The 21,080-nt window shown below is 34.2% G+C and overlaps 2 protein-coding genes across 2 annotated transcripts; both read right to left on the bottom strand.

The window, feature by feature from the left end:
• Positions 1-6,128: 6,128 nt before the first annotated feature.
• On the bottom strand, positions 6,129-11,526 carry LOC144546449 (polyadenylate-binding protein 2-like). Its single transcript, XM_078294988.1, has 9 exons — positions 10,950-11,526; positions 10,380-10,498; positions 9,433-10,089; positions 9,099-9,176; positions 8,899-8,988; positions 8,424-8,558; positions 7,989-8,177; positions 7,203-7,409; positions 6,129-6,614 (listed from the first exon to the last, which is right to left on the bottom strand). The coding sequence occupies exons 1-9, from the start codon at positions 11,239-11,241 to the stop codon at positions 6,360-6,362; spliced, it is 2,022 nt and encodes a 673-aa protein (XP_078151114.1). The 5' UTR covers positions 11,242-11,526; the 3' UTR covers positions 6,129-6,359.
• A 5,265-nt stretch (positions 11,527-16,791) lies between these two features.
• LOC144546177 (aspartic proteinase nepenthesin-1-like) lies at positions 16,792-18,031 on the bottom strand. The gene is made up of 2 exons (XM_078294700.1): positions 17,129-18,031; positions 16,792-17,082 (listed from the first exon to the last, which is right to left on the bottom strand). The coding sequence occupies exons 1-2, from the start codon at positions 18,029-18,031 to the stop codon at positions 16,792-16,794; spliced, it is 1,194 nt and encodes a 397-aa protein (XP_078150826.1).
• Between the last annotated feature and the right edge of the window lie 3,049 nt (positions 18,032-21,080).

The following is a 21,080-nucleotide window of genomic DNA, read 5'->3' as shown; positions in this document are numbered from 1 at the left end:
CTTTATCCTTACAACCAATTAATTAGAAAACCGAACATTATTTCTCTTAAACATGCTACTTTGTTAACAAAGAATAAATAGATATTTAATAAATTTAAAAGGATTTTGAATAGAAAAATTAATATATTAGATAAATTCGTGAGGTTTTCAAATTCAGAAAGTAAGTAGGGTATCAAGAATTTTCAAAGGTTTAAATAGCGTTTATCACGTCATAGCGGACTGGTTAAAAAACAGCGCTATACTCAAATAGCGCCGCTATAGCGCAGAATAGCACCATAGCTTTTATAGTCTGAAAACGCTATAGCGCGCTATTTAGAACCTTGAGAATTTTAGAGAGAAAATAGGTAATTTTGAAATTTTTGAAGGCTTTGCATGGAATTTCTCCTTTTTATTTTGTTTCCTCTTTCCCACTCCCTCATCACTAATTGACTACTACTAGTAATAGCAACTCATTAATAAATGGAATTGTGAGAAGTAGTGGAGGAGACAATAGCCTAGAGATAGAATGACTAGCAACCAGGTTTTGCGGTCCTTGGTTTCCTACTTGCAGTAAATGCACTTACATGCATCTTCTCAATAAACAAATATAGTAAACACTAATTAATATTATTACCCTGAGAAATAAATAAATGGTACCATTTCCTGACACTATTTTATGAAAACAAAGGGATATTTATGCGCATGTTGCCAATATCTTGCATTTAGTGCTTGTAGATATTGATTCTTATGGAATTAATTAGCTTATATGATTATATCTTATCTTGTGTACTTTTTTTTTTCTTGCTAAACTTATCATTGGCCAAAAGTAGACTTGGTAAAACACACAAGGCAACATGGAGAGCAACATTGGATAGTGCCACAGTGGAACACTTGCTTTCTTGGCATTTGGCTTGGCTTGACATGAAGGTTACAGTGGCATAGTGGCATCCAATGTAAATTAAGTTCTCTGAAACTACTGTAATAGATTGCATTAAAAACAAATTTAATTAACAACTCTCTTTTTTTCTTATTTTTTTATTGAGATAGTAGGTGAACAGGTGGAGTTCAGGTCAGTGTTGTAAAAAGAAATTATAACTGATTTTTTGATTAGTTGGCTGATTATTTTTTATTGCGGTCGATTATTTTTTATCATTGTCGATTATTGCTTGGCGGTACCTTATCTATTCGATGAGAGCATATTATTATTTACAACACTAGTTGAAATCACCTGAAGTAGCTAATATTTTGATTAGATGGTTTAAATCTAAACTCAAAATTTGATTAAGAGGGTGCTAAATATCATTATGAAAATATAGCTCAGTACAAGGTAATATATATATTTTTTATATTTTTAAACTTCTTGCAGTAATCATTCTTCAAAATAAACAGTTCATTATGTCCATTTGCAAAATTGATTTATTCTTTTCATTTTATTTTATATCTTCTATGAAACAAACTCAAAATTTACAACTTTTAAAACATGTTCAACGATTTACATGTGTTGTTTGAAATATAATTTTGAATTATTTATTAAAAAATAAATAAAGGACAAGCATTGGATCCCTTTTGTGTTTATTTATCTACTGAAATTTAGTTATAAGTGTGAAAGTAAAATCTCTCCATAAGAAACTTACACAGAAGGATCATGTTTTTATGTGTCAAATTCCTGCAGCAAACCATGCGGCTGTAAAACACACAAACAGTTAATGGGAGGTAGAATAGTGATTAGATTCGCGAATAATTCAGATTTGAATGCTTTCCGAAGCAATTCATGTATTATTTGATTTTCTGAATTTTTTTCGAATTATTTGTGTATTTTACGATTTTTTTCGGAATTATTCGCGAATTATACCTTGTGGAACTAAAATCTGGTCCGGACTAATGTATAAATCTGAATTATTTCTTAATTATATTCTAATTATTACCGAATCGTGAATTTTTAATTCTGCCGAATCTTTTCCGAATTATTTATTTATTACTATAAAGTATAAACTGTGCATTATAGATTGCGCATGTGATTGGCATAGAAGATCCAATAACCCGTTACAGATTTCACTGTCGCCTAATCTTGTCGCCTCATAATTGTACTCGATATAAATAGCTAGCACTGACAGCTGTCATTTGCTTATGGTCCAGGTACCAGTTCCTGACTTCCTGTAGAGAAAGAAATGCTTCTCTTTTCAAATTCACATAATGAGTTTGACTAGTATTATATTAGAATTACTTCAGCCTATATAAACATCAACTCTAAAATCTATTAAATCAACTTCGAATGACTAATTCAAACTGTTAGCGTTTACATGCAATTTTTTTTAAATATTTTTGAGTTATTTTAATATCAAATCAAGCAGTAAAAATATTGAAAAATTAATGTATTAAAATTAACTTAAAAACTCACATATTTGACCGCTTGACTTGATACTAAATAAATTCAAAAAGTTATAAATTTTGTATGTAAATGCACAACTAATGAAGTAGATGGGTTTGAACAGTTTTAGAACTGGTGTTATATAGATTGAAATGACACTGATGTTATACTAGCCAAACTCTGACATGATATATTGACATATTGTCAATACCTATTTGGGAATATTTCTTTTAAGGTCATGAAATATTGAATGCATGACCGACATTTTTAATTAATAAAGATTGAATTTAATAAACTGTCTAAGTTTATTTTGAACAAAAAAGAAACCCAGTTCAACAACTAGAGATGTTTATCGGTTCGGTCCGATTCAAACTGAATTAAAATAGACAAAATTAAAAATTTATTTGGTTTTCAAAAATCAAAACGAATTGAACAAACTGAAATTTACTTTGATATGTTCGGTTAAACTGAAGTAGGATATTAATCATAATTTTTTGTTTATTTTTAAGATGAATTTTAAATTTTTGTTTGATTTGATTTTAGACCGAACTAAGCAATATACATTATGCCTCAATTTTTAGATTCTTTTTTAGTTGTATGGTTCAAATGAGGGATGACTTTAAAAATTTCGATCGGTTTAGTCTAACCGGTTTTAAAAATTTTAAACTAAACCGAACTATTAGACTAATTTTAAAAAAATATGATTAAACCGGGTTCAATGAACACTCCTATGGACAACATGATACAAAGATGATTGTTTACTAGAGAAATTGGATTTTATTATAGATTTAAAATTTGAAATAACAATTGGTTTGATCAAATTTGTTAGATTCATTAATTGCTGTAAAAACTGCCAGGTAATGATAAAGAGAGTAAAGCTAGGGTGTGATGTGCTTACCAAGAGGATTTGATGAGCACAACTTCAAAAGTATATTGGATCGACTTTAAACTCCAAATCTAAATTGTTGAAATCTATGTACTTCATGCGTGATGTATGTACATATAAAATTTTGAAAGTTTCAAGTTTATTTGCTACACGGTCAAGCGGTCAAAGAAATGATAAAAATTGAATATATAAAACAACTTATAAATTAAGTTATAAAAAAAAAATTTCTTTGATCACTTGACTTTGTAAAAATAAACTCGAAACTTTCAAAAAAATTTATGTACATGCATCACTCATGAAGTACAAGAATTTCAACGGTTTGAATTCAGCGTTTGAAGTCGATCCAATATACTTTTAGAGTTGTGCTCACCAAATCCTCTTAGGCCCTGTTCGGAAGCTTAGGATTTTACGGGGAAGGTAACATTTACCCATTTGTTTCCCAGTGCTGTTCGGCAGTGAAGGAATTTTCCAATTTAATTCCCATTAAATTCCTATCCACTTTACTTTTTCTCTTCAAAAAGCACTGTTCTAATGGGATAAATCAAATTGAGTTGGAGATCATTTTTTTTTTCCCAAATGGATCAGCTGCTATGAAGCTTGAAGATCAATAATTTTTGTTGTATCTTAACTTAATTAAACTAATTTATCATAATTATTAATATCAAACTTGATTTAACTAATAGTTGAAAATTTTAAATGCTGCTAGACTTGTCCGTGGTACATAAAGAAAATAAAATATATATTTTATCATTTGTCATGTTTGTGATTAAACTAATAGTCTAAAATTATTAATATAAGAATTGAAACATAAGATTAAAAATAAGCTTACATACAAGACACTCTAAGAAATATTTAATGCATTTTAAAAGAACAATTGGTTACAAAATTTTAATTTAAAAAATAATTTTTAACAAAAAAATTATTAATATCTTATTTTTTATTTGTTTATAAATATTATTTTAATTTATTTGTACCCATCTTCTTATATTCTTATTTTATTTTATTATAAAAATATTTATATTTTATAAAATAATAAGTAATAAGTAGTATTATGTTAATTTTTAATCTATATTATTTAACTACATTACTAATAATGTTATTAACAAAATAATTGTAAAATATCAAACATTTTAGAAATAACATAAGACTTCCCACAATTAATTCCATGGTACAACCGAACACCCATTTTAACACATTCCCATAATTAATCCTGCGCGTTCCCGCACTCATGGGTTCCCGCTTTTTTAAAAATGGATTCCCATCCCCGTCAAATCCCATCCTATACAATTCCTTGACATCCGAACAGGCCCTTAGTGAGCACATCACACCCCAGCTTTGCTATGATAAAGAATTGGTTGGCTTTGATAATTGATGTGGAGATTTTTGTTATTTAATATTAATTTATTTTGGCACAGATTTTGGAGCTGTCACCAAATTTTGATCTTTTACTGGGAGGGGAAGTGGGGACCACAAGACTGACATGGGTTATGATAATTTCACTGAAGTTTCCCCATCAGTAAAAGTAAAAGTAAAAGTAAAAAGGAGACCAATTGAAAAGTGACCAGACAATACTTTGCCACATTTCTTTACATTTCTTTACAATTATTATATTTTCTAAAGAAAGGAATTTGCCAAGTTTGGATCTTTGAAGGACGAAATAGAAAGCAAAATTTTTATCCATAGAAATTAATAAAATAAAAAAATACAAAATGAAAAAAAGGGTTTGATTTGTAACATTAATAGAAATATTGAGATTCATGGTTCTGATATGAAGTTTTAATATTTTTTTTTCTATTAATAGTCCTTGTTGTCATTGGGTTGAGTTTTGACTCGGCTGGGATTAATCCAGGCCATCCATTTTTCATCGCACACATACGAATATCATTTTGTGCTGACATGGTGGGTCGACTGGTAAACAGACGATTCATGTTCTATTTTTTTTCTTGGAATTAGACTTTTTTATGCGTTCGATATTTTTTCTATGGACATGATTGCTGTCACAAAGCCAATACTTCTAAACTTTGAAATTTGTTCATTTCAGATTACATTTTCCTATGTTACCCTGATACTTCATATATGGTCCCGTATATCGTATCTAGACACAGCGAACGTGTCAATAGACCGAGAAATAATGAAAGATAGAAAGCACAGTTGGTGGTGGCATGAGAAGTGGATCTTGTTTATGGTCAATCAAGACCATCTCATTGGCTGAGGCAATTCCTAGACTGAATGAACTTGTATCTAAGTATCTAACTCGGTACAACATACAAGTCACTGTACCGATCCTAAACGAGGAAAGGGACACACTGATTTGGCCCTGGGAGAAAACAGCTTATGCCATGTTAGTGAGTGGAGGAAGGATTGAATGGCCATTCAAATCGGTTTGAAAAGCAAAATGTCCCCCGCACGATGAAAATTTCTTTTATTTGGTTCTGAATGATTTTTTTAAACACAAGATGTAATGGTGAAGCCACATATTCCATGTCAGATGAGATGTGTGATGTGCAGTCGAGGGGGGTGTTGAAACAGGGAAACATCTACTGTTCTGATGCCCTTATGCAGTATGTCACCTGGTTTTGCTGGTTTGCTATATGCAGATATACAAAAATTCCATCGTGGCTGCAGATAGAACACATTGTCAGAGAGGTTCAGCTATGGCTCAAGTTCTGCTAATGAAATTTTAGTTCTTATGGTTTTTTCATTGATTTTATTTTCTTACTGGTACGCTAGCTAGAAGCAGATGTTTACTGTAACAGGTGCTATTAAAACTGCACTTTTGAGTGAATGGCTGTTCTTTGTAACATGCAGACTGGTGGTTTTTTAGTAAAAAGTTTCTGGCAGCATCCGCCATGAACCCTCAGAAATAAAAATAAAAAGATTGAAAGCAAAGTTCACACAAAACATGACTCATTAGTAGGTAACAAGTGATGGATGACCTAACAAATCCAAACAAACAGATTCAAGTAGCCAACAAACAACATAAAGCAGCACTTCAAGTCAAACAAAACAACAAGGAAACACAAGTCACAACATAGATAGATAGACCTAATTAACAAACAAACAGTGTATCTGTATGTCATGCCCACATACAAACAACACAAAACTGACAAGGCAGTAGTAATGGGATCACTCGAGAGACAAGTTGGCGAGCTGATCGGCAGTGGCAGGGGCGTTGGAAGCCTGCTGCTGCTGCTGCTGCTGAGCGGCAGCCACATTGCGAAGCACCTCCATGGCCTCGGCAACCTTCGACTTGAGTGCGTCGGGTGATTCCAACAGGTGCAGCACCTCTGTCTGATCCATCTCAAGCAACATCCCCGTCACCTTCGCTGCGTGGTCGTGCTCCAGTTGTTCCACCAACGGGTACAGGTTTTCTCCCAGCATCTACACATTACAAGAAAAAATATTATATTTTTAGTAATTACTGATATCATAAATAAAAAAATGAAACTTTTTTTAAGAAAATGATACTTGTAATTCCTTTGTATATTTTACTCGTAAAGAAAATGGGCACACAAAATTGCAGTTAGGTTAGTTAATTAGTCTGTTTAACTTATCAGATGTAACCAGGCTTATCAGATGTAGCCAATGGTCAACTTCAAAAATATAGACATCTTCCTTTCGAGTTTATGCTTATAACCATATCAGGGTATATGCTTATAATTCATATATCAATTTTTATAGTACCAACGACAACTCCGAACAGTTCAACATGATATCCAGATTAGAATGTGAACCAAGATCTTTTTAGAAAAATAATGCACCAAGATTTAACTAAAATAATCTCATTTTCTTGCCGTTTGACTTGAAACTAAATAAATTTGGAACTTCAAAAAAATTTATATGTAAACAAAGCTTTGAGGAAGGAGATTGGTTTGAACGGTTTGGATTTGTCGTTTGGACTATGAAAATGGATATACAACTTATAAACATATGCATATATAAATAGTTCTTAAATAGGAGAAACAATACCGTTCTCTGTTGCTCAGGATTGGCATTGGCAAGAGCAGTGGCAAGGGTGCCGATAGGCATGGGCTGCATCATCCCAGGCATCTCACGCATGGGTGGGGCCCCCATGTCATAAGGAGGCATCATGCCACCAGCAACACCAGGCATCGGACCCTCGGGTCCCATGTTGCGGCCTGGTGGGTAGCGGTACATACGACCCCTTGGGAACATCTACAAACCCAAATAGAATGATACTAAATTAAAAAAAAATACACAAACCACCAAGTATTCCATTTGATTTATTTAGATGATATTTAAAGAGTTTCTGATGCTAAACAGGCCTATGTTTGAAGACATTCTATGTTTTTCTCTCTCAATTTTAAATAAACAACAAATCAAGAAAAGAAAATCCAACCACACTTGGACATATTATTTAAGTTCATTATAATTATGAGGAAAGTTCAAATGCGTCGTGCCTTTCATGCCTCATATCCTATATCTCCGTTTTCAAAGATTAAACTATCGATCTGACCCGCTCAACATGGATCTCAAATTTTATACTTTTTGAAATTTGTCAACTACTTTTTCAGATAGGTACAAAATCACTGATTCTAGATCTTCCAACAACAGTGATTTTGTACCTCTGGAAAAATAGTAAAAAATTTAAAAACATGTATAAAATTTGGTATCCTAGCTTATTTTAATATGGATATCATCTTGAGTAGTTCGGATCGACAGTTTAAACTTTGAAAACGGAGAAATAGGATATGAGGAACAATCAATCATAAAAGAATGTAAATAGGGAGTTACCTGTTGGCGAACAAGAGGCATGGATTGCTGTGGCTGCTGGACGGGCCCACCAGCACCAGGACCACGACGACCGCCACCTGGACGAGGTGCCTGCTGTCCTTGCTGCACCATTGGTACTACAAAGTTGGGCATCGGTCCCCCTCCCGGCCTCATCCCAGGTACCATCTGCTGCTGGAACCCAAATCCAGGCTATTACAGAAAACAAAAAAATGTGAGCAAATCCACCTCATAGAAGGGGTATACAAGTGTAATTTCAAAGTTTATGAGGGGTATACATGAAATCCCCCCTAAAAAGTTTTTTTTTTTTCATTCACTGAATTGCACTCCATTTAATTTTAAAAAAGTTAAAGAGGCACTACTGCATTTACTGTTGCAGTTCTCCAATAGTGATTACAGAAAGGAGTTTGGGAAAGTAAAATTGAAAAAAAAAAAAACCTGAGGTGGCATGAGAGCAGGAGGCGGCTGGCCATAGAAGAGCTGCTGTCCCATAGGGGCCCCGGGAGGATACATCGGGACACGTGGAGCCATTGCAGGACCCATTGCTACTGGCCTCATTTGTGAAAATTGTGCCTGATAAAATTGAACACTCAGTGAAATAAGTATTTCAGATGTTTGCAATACTGCATATCACAATATATTCAGTGAAGTACATATCCCTTGCTTTGCTTACGACAGTAAAACTGTGCTGTAACACTTTTAAGATTCATACTATAACTTGGCTAGTTACAAAGTACAGTTGTCAGAACAACTCTCGAAATGAGATTCATTAATTCTAAGAAATAACTGATGCCTTTCAACAACTCCAAGCACTTCATGACACTAAGACTGTTATAAGGAATGACAAAATGAATATGTGAAACTACTAGTCTGTTAAACAATGAGAAAAGGCTGAGAGAGAGAGAGGGAGAACCTGTAGGCGGGCCCTTCTCTCATCCTTGCGTTGTGCAACAGCAACATAGAGTGGTTTCCCAGAAACCAACTTCCCATTCATCTCATTAAGCTGTATAAACAGTACACAAAAATAAATTAGTTATCAGGTAACAACATACATCTCCTGTTGTTTGAGTTTTAACAGAGTTGAACAAAGAATCCCAAATAGGATAGCATTACCGCTTTGGCAGCTTCCTCAGGAGTCGAAAAGGCAACAAATCCAGATCCCTTGCTAATTCCATTCTGGTCCCTCATCACCTGAAATCATAAAAAAAGAAATGAAAACCTCGAAAACAGCACAAAATATATCAACAATGTACCACTAACAGTGCAAATACATACACACAGCCATTCACAGGAATAACCCAACTAGTCAACTAGCTATGTTAATACCATACTAATTAAGGTTTCCCATCCAGTAATACAATTTCCTGGAATCTTAACCTGTGAAAAAAGAAGCCACATATAATTATCAACACAAGCAGCAAAACCAACAATGGCACCATACACATACCTTGCAAGAGGTTATGGTACCGTATTCAGAAAAGATCTCTCGGAGCTTCTCATCAGAAATGGAATCATCTAGATTCTTCAAGTACAAATTCAAGCCCTGATTCTTATCAACCGACTCCTTAACAGTCTGTTCAAATCTCTCCTTCAACTCCATCTCCCTCTCGGTTTTCTTCTGGGCCTTCCCGACATACCACTCCTTCTCCCCGACTTTCTTCCCGTTGAGCGCTTCCACGGCTTGCATTGCATCCTCCGGGTTTTCAAAATTGACAAATCCAAAACAACGACTCTTCCCCTCCTCATCAGACATCACTACAGCACTTGTGATGGTACCATACTGGCCGAAAACCTCAAGTAGTTCGTCCTTAGTTGTTGATTCATCGAGGTTTTTCACGAAAACATTGTTGAATTTGGTTTGCATGGAGGAGTTGTCACGATCTTGCTTGCGCACGAACGGGCCCACAAAAACCGGCTTGTCATTGATTAACATGCCGTTCAGTTTGTTAATGGCCGTCATAGCAGATTCCTCATTGTCGAATTGAACAAAACCGTATCCCTTGGATTGACCCGATGGGTCAGTTGCCACCTTGCATGAGAGAATGTTGCCGAAAACCGAGAATGTTTCGTACAAGGCCTTGTTGTCAATCGTCTTGTCAAGATTCTGAAACGAAATAAAATATACATTGTAAAATTGCTTTTCTTTTTTACCATATCATGGTCTTATTGTGTAGCGAATTAAAATACTGTGGAATTGCATCTGTTACCAGAAATGTTCAATAACCTTAGAAAAACACAGAAAAAAAAATACAAGCATTATTAACAAATCATACCACCCATTGTTTTGTTTTGATGTTTAAGAAATTGACAATGTAATAAAAAGGAGTTCCAACAATATATAAAAAAAGGTAGTCTAGAAAATGAAACAAAATTTGAATAAAAAAGTTAATAAACCTTAATGAAAATGTTAGCAGTGCCACTCTTGCGCGTGCTGGGGTCACGATTAGAATACATCACACGAATCGGCTTGTTGTTCACCAGTGTGAAGTTCAGCAACTCCAGTGCTCTTGCAGCTGCAAAAAAATTAAATTGAAACAGTACAAATATGTTATCTTCTCCATTTGCATGAGAAAAGTCTTCTTTGATTGGATATCCATGTACTATTACCAACATTGATATCACTAACTATATTGTCCATTGGTAAACTGAGAACTTTACCAGTTTACCAATTTTCATGAAATGTACCAGAAGCAACTGTTAAACTCGGAATTTCATAAACTATATTGTCTACTGGTAAATATGTACCAGAAGCAACTGTTAAACTGGGAATTTCATAAACTATATTGTATACTGAAATATGTACCAGAAGCAACTGTTATACTGGTAATTTCATAAACTATATTGTCTACTGGTAAATATGTACCAGAAGCAACTGTTAAACTGGGAATTTCATAAACTATATTGTCTACTTGTATATATACTCATATACTGATTTACTGGTAAAGAAACAAAAAGAAAACGCACCATCAATGGGACTGCTGTAGTTAACATATGCATAACCAAGAGACCTCCTAGTGCTGACGTCACGGCAAACCCTAACTGACACGACGGGACCCACTTGGCTGAACATGTCGTACAGTTGCGAATCCATCACATTCGGGTCCAGATCTCCTACGTAGAGCGAAGTTGCGGCGAACTGGCCACCGGTCGCCGCCGCCTGAGGAGGAGCTCCGGCGCCACCTCCATTCGCGGGACCCACAACAGGACCACCCGCCGCCGACGCAACACCGTTTGGCACCACCTGAACCTGCGCCATCTCCCTCTCTCGCTCTCTCTTTTTTTTGGGTTTTCTAAAAAGATTGTAACTTGTCCTTTTTCTTCCTAATCCCTACGAGATAGTAATAGATAGAGAGATAAATTGTTGGTCTTCTCGATTTTTGTTGGGTTTTTCGATTGAGAATTTTTGGGGATTTTTGGGATTTTTCAGATTTTTTTGGATTTTTTTGTTTTTGTAAAAGGGGTAAAGAGGAGAGACGAAAGAAAGAGGCAGGGAGGCAGCAACTGCACCGCGGCTCTCCTTCTAACCCTAACGAGGCTTTATCCCTCTCCTCCCTTCTCTTCCTATTTTTTTCCATGGACTCGGTGCACAAGTAAATAATACATCCATCCATAGTTATTGTATGGTGGAACCCACTTGTCAGTACCAGTGTTGTAAAAAACATCCATTAGGCCGATTCGGCGGTGACCAAATCGTCATGGAGTTTTCCGACTAATCAGATGATTATTTCCGAATATAGCCGATTATTTATGATTATTCTCTATTAATTGTTTGACGGTATTTTGTTCGTCTGACGATTGCATACCGTTATTTACAACACTGGTCAGAACATTAAATTTGACTCTCTTGTCAATTTGTTAGTTTGATTTGTTAGTATCAATGTAATACGAGTGATATTTATTTATTGGGTCTGGTTTAATTGGTTTTAATTGAACTAGGGAGTTTGGATTAAAGGTTCATTTTTTTTATTAAATGGATTGGTTCGGTTCATTTTTAAAACCCGTTTAATTGTTTGGTTCGAATAGGTTTTGGACTAATCAACCGAAAAAAAATATAATATTTATGAGCCTATAGAAAATGATTATGAATGTTTTCTTTCTTGTTGAGTATGAAAAATACTAAATCTGAATTCAATTCTATATATTGAAATAAATAATTTGTTTGAGCCTACAAAAAATTCAAAATATTAACAAAAAATGTTTATTTTTAATTCGGTTGATAAATTTATTTCGGTCAGTTTGGTTGTATTTTTGAAAACAAAATAAAATTTTAATTTGCTTATTTTATTCCAGTTATATGACCAAGTCGAATCGATAGACACCCCTAATTTTAATTACACTAAAATTTGGAAATAATACATAAATTTATTATCTTATTATTCTTACATATAGAGTACGTATATATAATTTCACTGTTGTATATGTCTCTCCTCTCACCATTTATTTACATCACGCTTGGTTTAATATGATTTTAAGAATAAAGTTTTTAGTATTTAGTATGTAGGATATTTTTAGGAGGAGGTATTTATAGGTTTCTAGTTTTAGAAATTTTATGTTGTTATATATTATTTGCATTTTATGTAATACGAAGTAAAAAAAATACAATTAAATTTTCTCATAAAATTATATCTATTATTTCTCATTTAATTATGATCTCTTTTTAGAAACTGTAACAATAATTTCACAAGTAGATCATATACATTGTTTCGATTATGTAAATTACATTGATAAGTGTTAAAGAAGATTTAATTCAAGAACTAGTATTATTAATATAATAAACAGACATCGATAACAATATAATTTCTAGTCCAATTTAAAATTGAGATTAAATAATGGAAATCAATTTGTAATGTATTTTGGTATAATTAACTATTACACATGTTTGTTTTTTTAGCAAAAACTATTATTTAAGAAGTCACATAAATTTCAAATTAATATCAAATAGACATCGGTGTTCACATTTAATGAAGACCATGTACAAGTCAGGTTTACCTTATTTTTTACAGAGAGGTGAGACCATTTATTACCGCGCCTGAGACGATATATCCACCGTTGGATCTTTGATCATCGGTGTATACAAACCGTTGGATCGGACATGAGGTAAGCGGTTACGATTGATTATCTCCGTTTGTTAATAAAGTTCAAAGATACACTTGTAATAAACACATTTTTCATTTTGGTCCACAATATATGTACCACATTTTTTATTCAATCGAGGTTCAACAGAGTTTTTTTTGAAGTAATGCAAGTAGGGGTGAAAAGTGAAAACGGATGTGGATAATATTTTGATCTGTATTAAAAAAAATAATATGGATGTCCGATAACATTTGCAGATGTAGGAATAGAATACAATAAATGCGAACTGGGCTTGGCCCAATTTAATGTCATTTCAATTATTGGGCTAAGTTCTACGCCAGGGTCCGAAGACTTGGAAAGTTATAAGAAGAAAATTCAGGTCCTCGCGTGACTAATATGCATTCGTATGCATATGGGCCGAAATACATACGGTCTAAATTTGAAGTTTTAAAATTCAAAAAGTCGATCTGAACCGTTTATCTTGTTCTCCATATTAATATGTGCTTGGAGACCAAATTTTATATTTTTCTGAATTTTTTTACTATTTATTAAGCCACTTTGAAAATTATTGATCCAACGGTGGCTTAACAAAACAGTAAAATCAGCAGCCACCGTTGGATCAATAATTTTCAAAGTAACTTAATAAATAGTAAAAAAAAAAAATCAGAAAAATGTAAAATTTGGTCAACAAGCACATATTAATATGGAGAACAAGATGAACGGTTCATATCGACTTTTTGAATTTTGAAATTTCAAATTTGGACCGTTTGTATTTCGGCCCATATGGATACGAATGCATATTAGTCACTCTCTCTCTCTCTCTCTATATATATATATATACACACGAGCCTGGCTAGTATAACATCGGTGTCATATAACACTAATTTCAAAATCAAATAAACAGACTACAAATAATTAATCCAAACCGTTCAAACCAATTTACTTTATGAGTGATGCGTTTACATACAATTTTTTTTTTTTTATATTTTCGAGTTATTTTTATATCAAACGAAGTGGTAAAAATGTTGAAAAATAAATGCATTAAAATTAACTTAAAAACTCACATATTTGACCGCTTGACTTGATACTAAATAAATTCAAAAATGATCCGTGATACGTACACCACTAAATTCAAATTCGGTAACTGAGACCTTCCTAAATACCTAGCAAGATATTTCATATCTTTATATCTAGTAGTCTTGGGACCACAAGTTGTACTGGAATTCAATTATGGGAACATGCATGTGCAATAGGATGTAAAAGTCATGGCATACTGGCATAGGTCATGAAGTGTGGTACGTCACTACATAATTAGCTACTCCAATATGATATATGGTTGTTGTAGGCTCTCTTTTTAGATATGTATTAATATTTTTGATACATATATAATATACATTCAAGGAAGCATCTAATGTATAACTAGACCAAAAAGTTAATAATGATGTACATGAAACACACACCACAGTACAACACCATGCAAACACATCCATATATATATACTAGTCAAGTGCCTGTGCGTTGCAATGGAGATATATTGAAATATTATTTTCAGCACTTTTTTTAATGTGACTAATTTTTAATTAATTTTTTCATTATGTGTTCATTAATAATAAGCAAACGATAACCTTAGAGCTTAATACTATATTATTTGTGGAGAAAATTATAAGTGTATGTGCATATTAAGGAAATTGAAGGTAGAAAATAAACAGTATGTGAAAAGCAAACTCTGTGAAGATACATCTCGGCATTCTTGAAGAGTTAAAATTGATGAAGATATTGACAGAGTGGATATGTGAATATATATAAATTCAAAAGATCTAAAACATATTGGTTTCTGGTAAAATCTGAATTACGATACAGGCTGAATCTGTTGTCTTACTAAAGTTGTGGAGTGTTAAATTGAATCATCTTATTAGGAAATTTGTACTTAGTGTTTTGTTAATTACCTCATATGTGTAATGTTTTTTTTTTTTTTCAATTCTCTCCTTGAATTTAAATCGTGACATAGAAGACGGGTTAATTTGATAGAGCTTACAATTTGAAAGACATTATAGCATTAAGAAAAACCTACTTCACATTGATTATTAGTTTTTGTTCCATACTTTTCATATGTAAATTGAAAAGTATGACATGTCTGCCGGGCATCTTTAAAAAATTTCTTATTTATGAGATCTAAATAAAAAAACTGATTCACATTGATCAGTAATTTTGTTCGCCTTATTCTTAAATTTTATAAGAAAAATTTGCATGTGTCAGAATAAAACTTGAAAGCTAACAAGCATTTGTCATTTACCAAGAAAAATAATAAAAGGATACCAGGGACTCGAAAATAATATAATTAGAAAATAATAGAAAATAAACATGATGAAAAAATTAATAAATGGAGGTGTTGAAATGGAGAATATCAAATAGAAAAATGGTAAACAAAAAAAAAAATTAGCACCATAGGCCCAGAGCATGTAGCCCAGTGAGCGGTAGTTCCAAAGTCGGAATTTAAACAAATTTGAAATGAAGCGTCGGAAGGAGGAAACCGCGTGATCGCGTGGAGAAAAGAAAGGAAAACGCGTGGCCGCCTGTGTTTTTCTATGTGTCTTTTCATGTAGTGAATACATCGTTAATTAAATTTAGATTTCTACACGCTTGACAACATGAAATATATATATAAAATCAAAATTATTTATTAAAGGCTGAGATTGATGTGTGTTTTGATCAGTGGCTGAGATTTTGTTTGGGTGAATAGAGCTTTGGATCCTAAAAAAATTTGCGTGCTATTATAGTAGGGAGGATATATAAGGATATATATAGGCCTTTTTAATTATTATCATGGAGACTCTTGGGAAGCACCATGCCAGAAGTTAATTACACACCACAAATTGGAATTTAAGGAAAATATAGAATTTGATTTGAGCCCAAAACCTCTAATTTTCTGCTTCATTTTCTTCTATCTCCAGAGAAGACAAGTGTGGGCGAGGCTAGAGAGCTGGATGCATCGCTTGTTCATTGGTCCCCAGTGTTCCTTTAGATATCAACCTACTTTTCAAGCATTCTTAATTTCCTATTTGCTCTTCCTTATAGATATCGTGGCAACATTCAATGTCCCGTTTGATATTGGTTCCATCATATATAGCCAGCCAGTTCCTTGTGCACTGCTGAAAAACTAGTTTAAATTATATATATTCGTCAGTACTGGAGGTCCTTAATTAATTTCATTTGGGCCATTGATGACTTTAATTGCTGACGCTGAGTTGGTAAATATTATCTAAGAGTGAGAGAATATACAGATTTAAGATATATAATGACCATCAATCCATTGCGTCACTGGTCCGTTCACAATATTTCAATCGAACGTATTTATATATAACATAAGTGTTTTGTATGCGAGACAGGTATGTTAAGAATTAAGTTGGACTATATATATATATTGAAGCAACAAATTTTACAGGATGAACTTAGCTGCAACATCTGATATATTCTTGTTATAATACATACATTAATGAGTACACACAGAATATATATAACATCCAAATCTATAATAAAACGGGTACAGATCTCATGTTTGCTCTATCAATCAGCCAAGCACAGGAAACAAACACACAACAACGTACATGCGCAAGCATGCACACTCATAAAACATACACGAACAAGGCAAAACAAACAAAATCACAACATTACATTCAGCTAGATAGCACTCCGATTCAGATTTAACTCATAGATATATAATTAAATTAAAATTTCAGAGGTTGCGGCAGTTCACGGACTCGAATGGGAGCACAGAATTGGCAATATCAAACACCATTTTCATCTCCATCTGCATCAGATTACCGAGGATAGATATCCCCTCGGCAGGAACCACCATCAGGCAAAGTGCTTTTCCAGCTGAATCTTTCATGAAATAATTGTCGGGATTCATGTCTGCGCCATCAAAATGAAGTGTTAAATCGGGGATGACCATGTCATCATCCTCTTTGGGGGAGATTGCGAAGCAGAGGTCGAGATCATAGGCAGAGGCATCTGCTTGCGGCAACTGTATTTGCGTTATGAACTCGTTTTTCATTGCGCGAAAAGCTGACTCCTCCAAGAGTGTCAACCATTCCTCCGCATCCATCTGGCTGGGGAAGATAAGCTGTGGACGGAATATCAATGCGTTTTCCCCCAACTGTTATCCCCGTCATATTCACATAATATAACGCGGGATCACACACGTTTGGGAGCAGTTTAATTGAACTAGAAGAGGAGGTATGCAACCGAACATCAGGGCCCAAAAAGAATCTGTTGTCAGAGGGATCAAAACTAAAACAATAAGAGAATATACTGAAATTAAGTTGGGAAACTATTGAGAGATTCCCCAAACCTAGACCGACGTAGCCCACCGAATTACCGTAGTAACCGGTATTGGTTGTTCCACAACTAAAAACAATGGATGCTGCAGGTGCATCATCATTGGTGGAGAAAAAGGTATCTGTAGCGAGGATGCCTTGCGAGGTTACAGCAGGGTAGTCGTTGTAGTGGTAGGTACAGGATTCATTCTTGCATGAGGTGTAGCGGGAACTGAAGCACCCGGTTGACGAGCCCTCGCAAGAGTACTTCTTAAAAGTATCTGACAAATTGCTGTTGTAAACATCAATGTTTGTTGTTGCAGAAGAATCCTGATAGGGTTGACATAATATGAATGTAAAATCAAGAGTCGTATCGACTATCAGTGAAACCTTTTGATTAGTATTTCCAACAGAGAAATTCATTAGGATAACACCGGAGCTTATATCGACCAGTGCCGATTGGTCCCCATGAACGGAACTGCGACTCAAGGGTGTATTACATGCTCCAAACATCGACAAAACAATGCAAACAGCAGTAACAACATTGCCAGCTATATCGGCGCCATCCGCAACCTTCCCGATTGTTATTCGGGATTGTAATTTTGTCAGACTAGCTGATGCAAATAGTAGAAATAACCAAAAGACTACTACCTTCATCATTGAAAAACTATATATGAATAATGAATATTGTTTTTGTTTTCACTGTTGTTATGGGATGGATTGATGTGGGGTGAGGTGGAGATGAAGATGATGGCATGGGTACTACTACTTATATAGACAGTCTAAAACTCCAAAGAAAAAGGAAATATATGCATCAACACCCAACTTTTGAATTCTTGATGTCCCATCTCCAGCCCGAGGTATATTCTCTACAATTTAAAATATATTATCTTGTTTGCAATGATTCGAAGTTTATTTCCTACTATATCTCATTTTGTTCGTTTAATTTAAGTTACGCATAATATACATATACATATACATACATACATACATACATACATACATACATACATACATACATACATACATACATACATACATACATACATACATACATACATACATACATACATACATACATACATACATACATACATACATACATACATACATACATACATATATATATATATATATATATATAGAGTAATGCTACCCTACTTCATGAATTAAACCGCCTGTTTTAATTCACGTTTCTGACCCTCCGATCTGCTTCAAAAATTGTGTTGATCAGATCTAAAATTGGCGGAACTGGACGTCTCCTGTACGAGCCCTTCATATATCCTTTGTCAAATTAAAGGAACTGGAGATCTCCCATTAAACCCCAGACTCTCCCCGACCCTCTCTTCTTCTCCTCCTGGCGACTGAGCTGAGCGAAAACCTAAACCCTAGATATCCCTGACCCCTCTTATTCTCTCTCACGCGAAAAAGAAAAGAGGCTATGTCGCTCAGTCGACCAGTCGAAGTCGCCCAGTACTTCCCTTCGCCTCCGACTGGTCACTCGAAGTCTAAACCTAGCGCCTCTCAGTCGCTCAATCGCTGCCTCTCTTGTCAGGTGCTCTCTCTCTCTCTTTATGTCCCTAGGGTTGTAGTTCGGCACAAAGTGCTCCATCCCGTCCCAATTCCCTCACTTCCATTGACCAGCACCATTGGTATTATTGGCATATAGCTGACAACATTGGCAATTTTGAATATGATTGAGTAATCAATGGAAGTACACTTGTCAATTTTCAACACAAAATGGAGAGGCAGAAAAATAACAGACTGTTACTCACTTTATAATCAGGGTTGCAAACCTTGCCAATTTTCACCTGTACCATATCAGAGTGATATATGGTACAATTAAAGGATAACAATGAAGATGAAAAAATAGCAGCACAAAATTTGAACTAGGACCTGTATGCCTTACCAATAGAATTAAAATTATACAGAAGCCTCATATTTAATTTCGTGTTGGGTGGTATATCTTGAATTGGTATTTATGGAAGCCTGGGCAAATCAATGAAAGGAAAAAAGAAGCTAAAATGCAAGACCGAAATAGAAAATAGAATAAAAGCTATCTTAGCGGTGCTGACAAATGCTTTCTCATTTTTCTTTCTTAAACTAAAGGATGCATTGTAACATGACTAGAACATAAGGTTCTCTGCAAGCTTTTGAGATTGCTGTTGCTACAAAAAAAAATCAAGAAGGTTCTCTGCAAGCTCCAAGGTATACATTGGCACTAGATTAGGAAATGTCAGTGGCTCAAGTAAGGTAGGGGCAGAACTGGAACTCAACCAACTGATGCAACAACATGACCAAGAGGACATACTGGTTGGGTTGCAAATTTTTATGTGGATGTTGTAACTTGCATGTATTATCTGCGGGTTTTGATGGGACAGATAGTACAGGAATCTTTCGGGTTTTCATATTTTTTGTTCTTTTTTGTAAAGTGTCAGCTTTTTTGTATCATAATTATCTGCATGAAGTTTGCAAGTCAGCTTAATGTAAAACACTTCTTATTTGTTATTATTATTGTTTGATGTTGTAACTTGCTGTATTACTGTTATGTGAATCTATAAAGTTCATAGTTTCATTTTGCGCATTGAAGAATATCTCTATATAATTGTTATTTCTCATGTATTAGAGATGCTGTAAGGCTTTGTAGTGCTTGTGTATGATAATTTGATGTATGGAATTTGTCGTTTCAACATTGGCTCAATCATGTACCACTCATGTACCAGTCATGTACCAGTCAGTTTAAAATTGAACTTGTAACCCTTCTGTACCACTCATGTACCAGTCAGTTTAAAATTATGCCAGTTTCCTGTACCAGTCAGTTTTGTCATAGATCACCACTTAAGAAATCGATTACATATTAGTACAATTAATCACAAAAGGCTACATGATGAAATAATCTCTTTCATCACTGCCACATAAAAAAAGAAGCCAAACTAACAGTGCATGCTTTCTATTAAAAATTTTGTTCACACAGTGCAAGTTTTCTACTGCCATTACAAATACATCTCTAAATTCTGACAAAAGAAAAGAGAAGAAGATAGAAATACACAACACTTTTTTTTTATTTCAAAGCCCGTGGACAATATTAAACAAGTATCCTTACATCAAAGCAAGTGAATCTCATAAGATATTATGCTTCAATTCCCATTAAGCGACATTGTTCCGATTGGAAGTAACATGATACTGCAAAGATAAAAAGAATTATTTGTATTAGTTTCCAAAATGAAATTAAAGATGAATAATCAAGTACTGGAACAAGCATTATTTGTAAATTTACATGTGCAAAGGTAGATTGCATATGATAAAAAAAAGTCTAGGTATAATAAAGATATATAATTCTTAGTACCAATTCTATCGGACTGTTATGAATGGTAGGGAACCAGCATCTAATTGTCGATATCAAGCCCAAAATATTGTTATTGGAAAGCACATAGAATTGCTATATTGGAAGCTAAGTACCATTTTAGTGAGGTCTATACACCAACCTTTACATATACATATAATTTGTTTAAATATTAAGTACCCAAATTTGATAAATAAGGTCTGATAAACTGATTTAGAAGCATCGAGGTACTGTGGAGTTCCATGGGACGAGCGTCCTTGACCCAGCCGACCCCACGTGCAGCATCGAGGTACTGCTCGACGAGGTGGGCACACTTTTGGTGATGGTTAATGCCCTCTACGCGATAACACCACCATAGGTGAT

Source organism: Carex rostrata, chromosome 29 (genome assembly GCF_964058835.1).
Source record: "Carex rostrata chromosome 29, lpCarRost1.2, whole genome shotgun sequence".
Lineage (NCBI taxonomy): Eukaryota > Viridiplantae > Streptophyta > Magnoliopsida > Poales > Cyperaceae > Carex > Carex rostrata.
The sequence above is the reverse complement of the archived record's forward strand: the minus strand, read 5'-3'. Positions and strand labels throughout refer to the sequence as shown.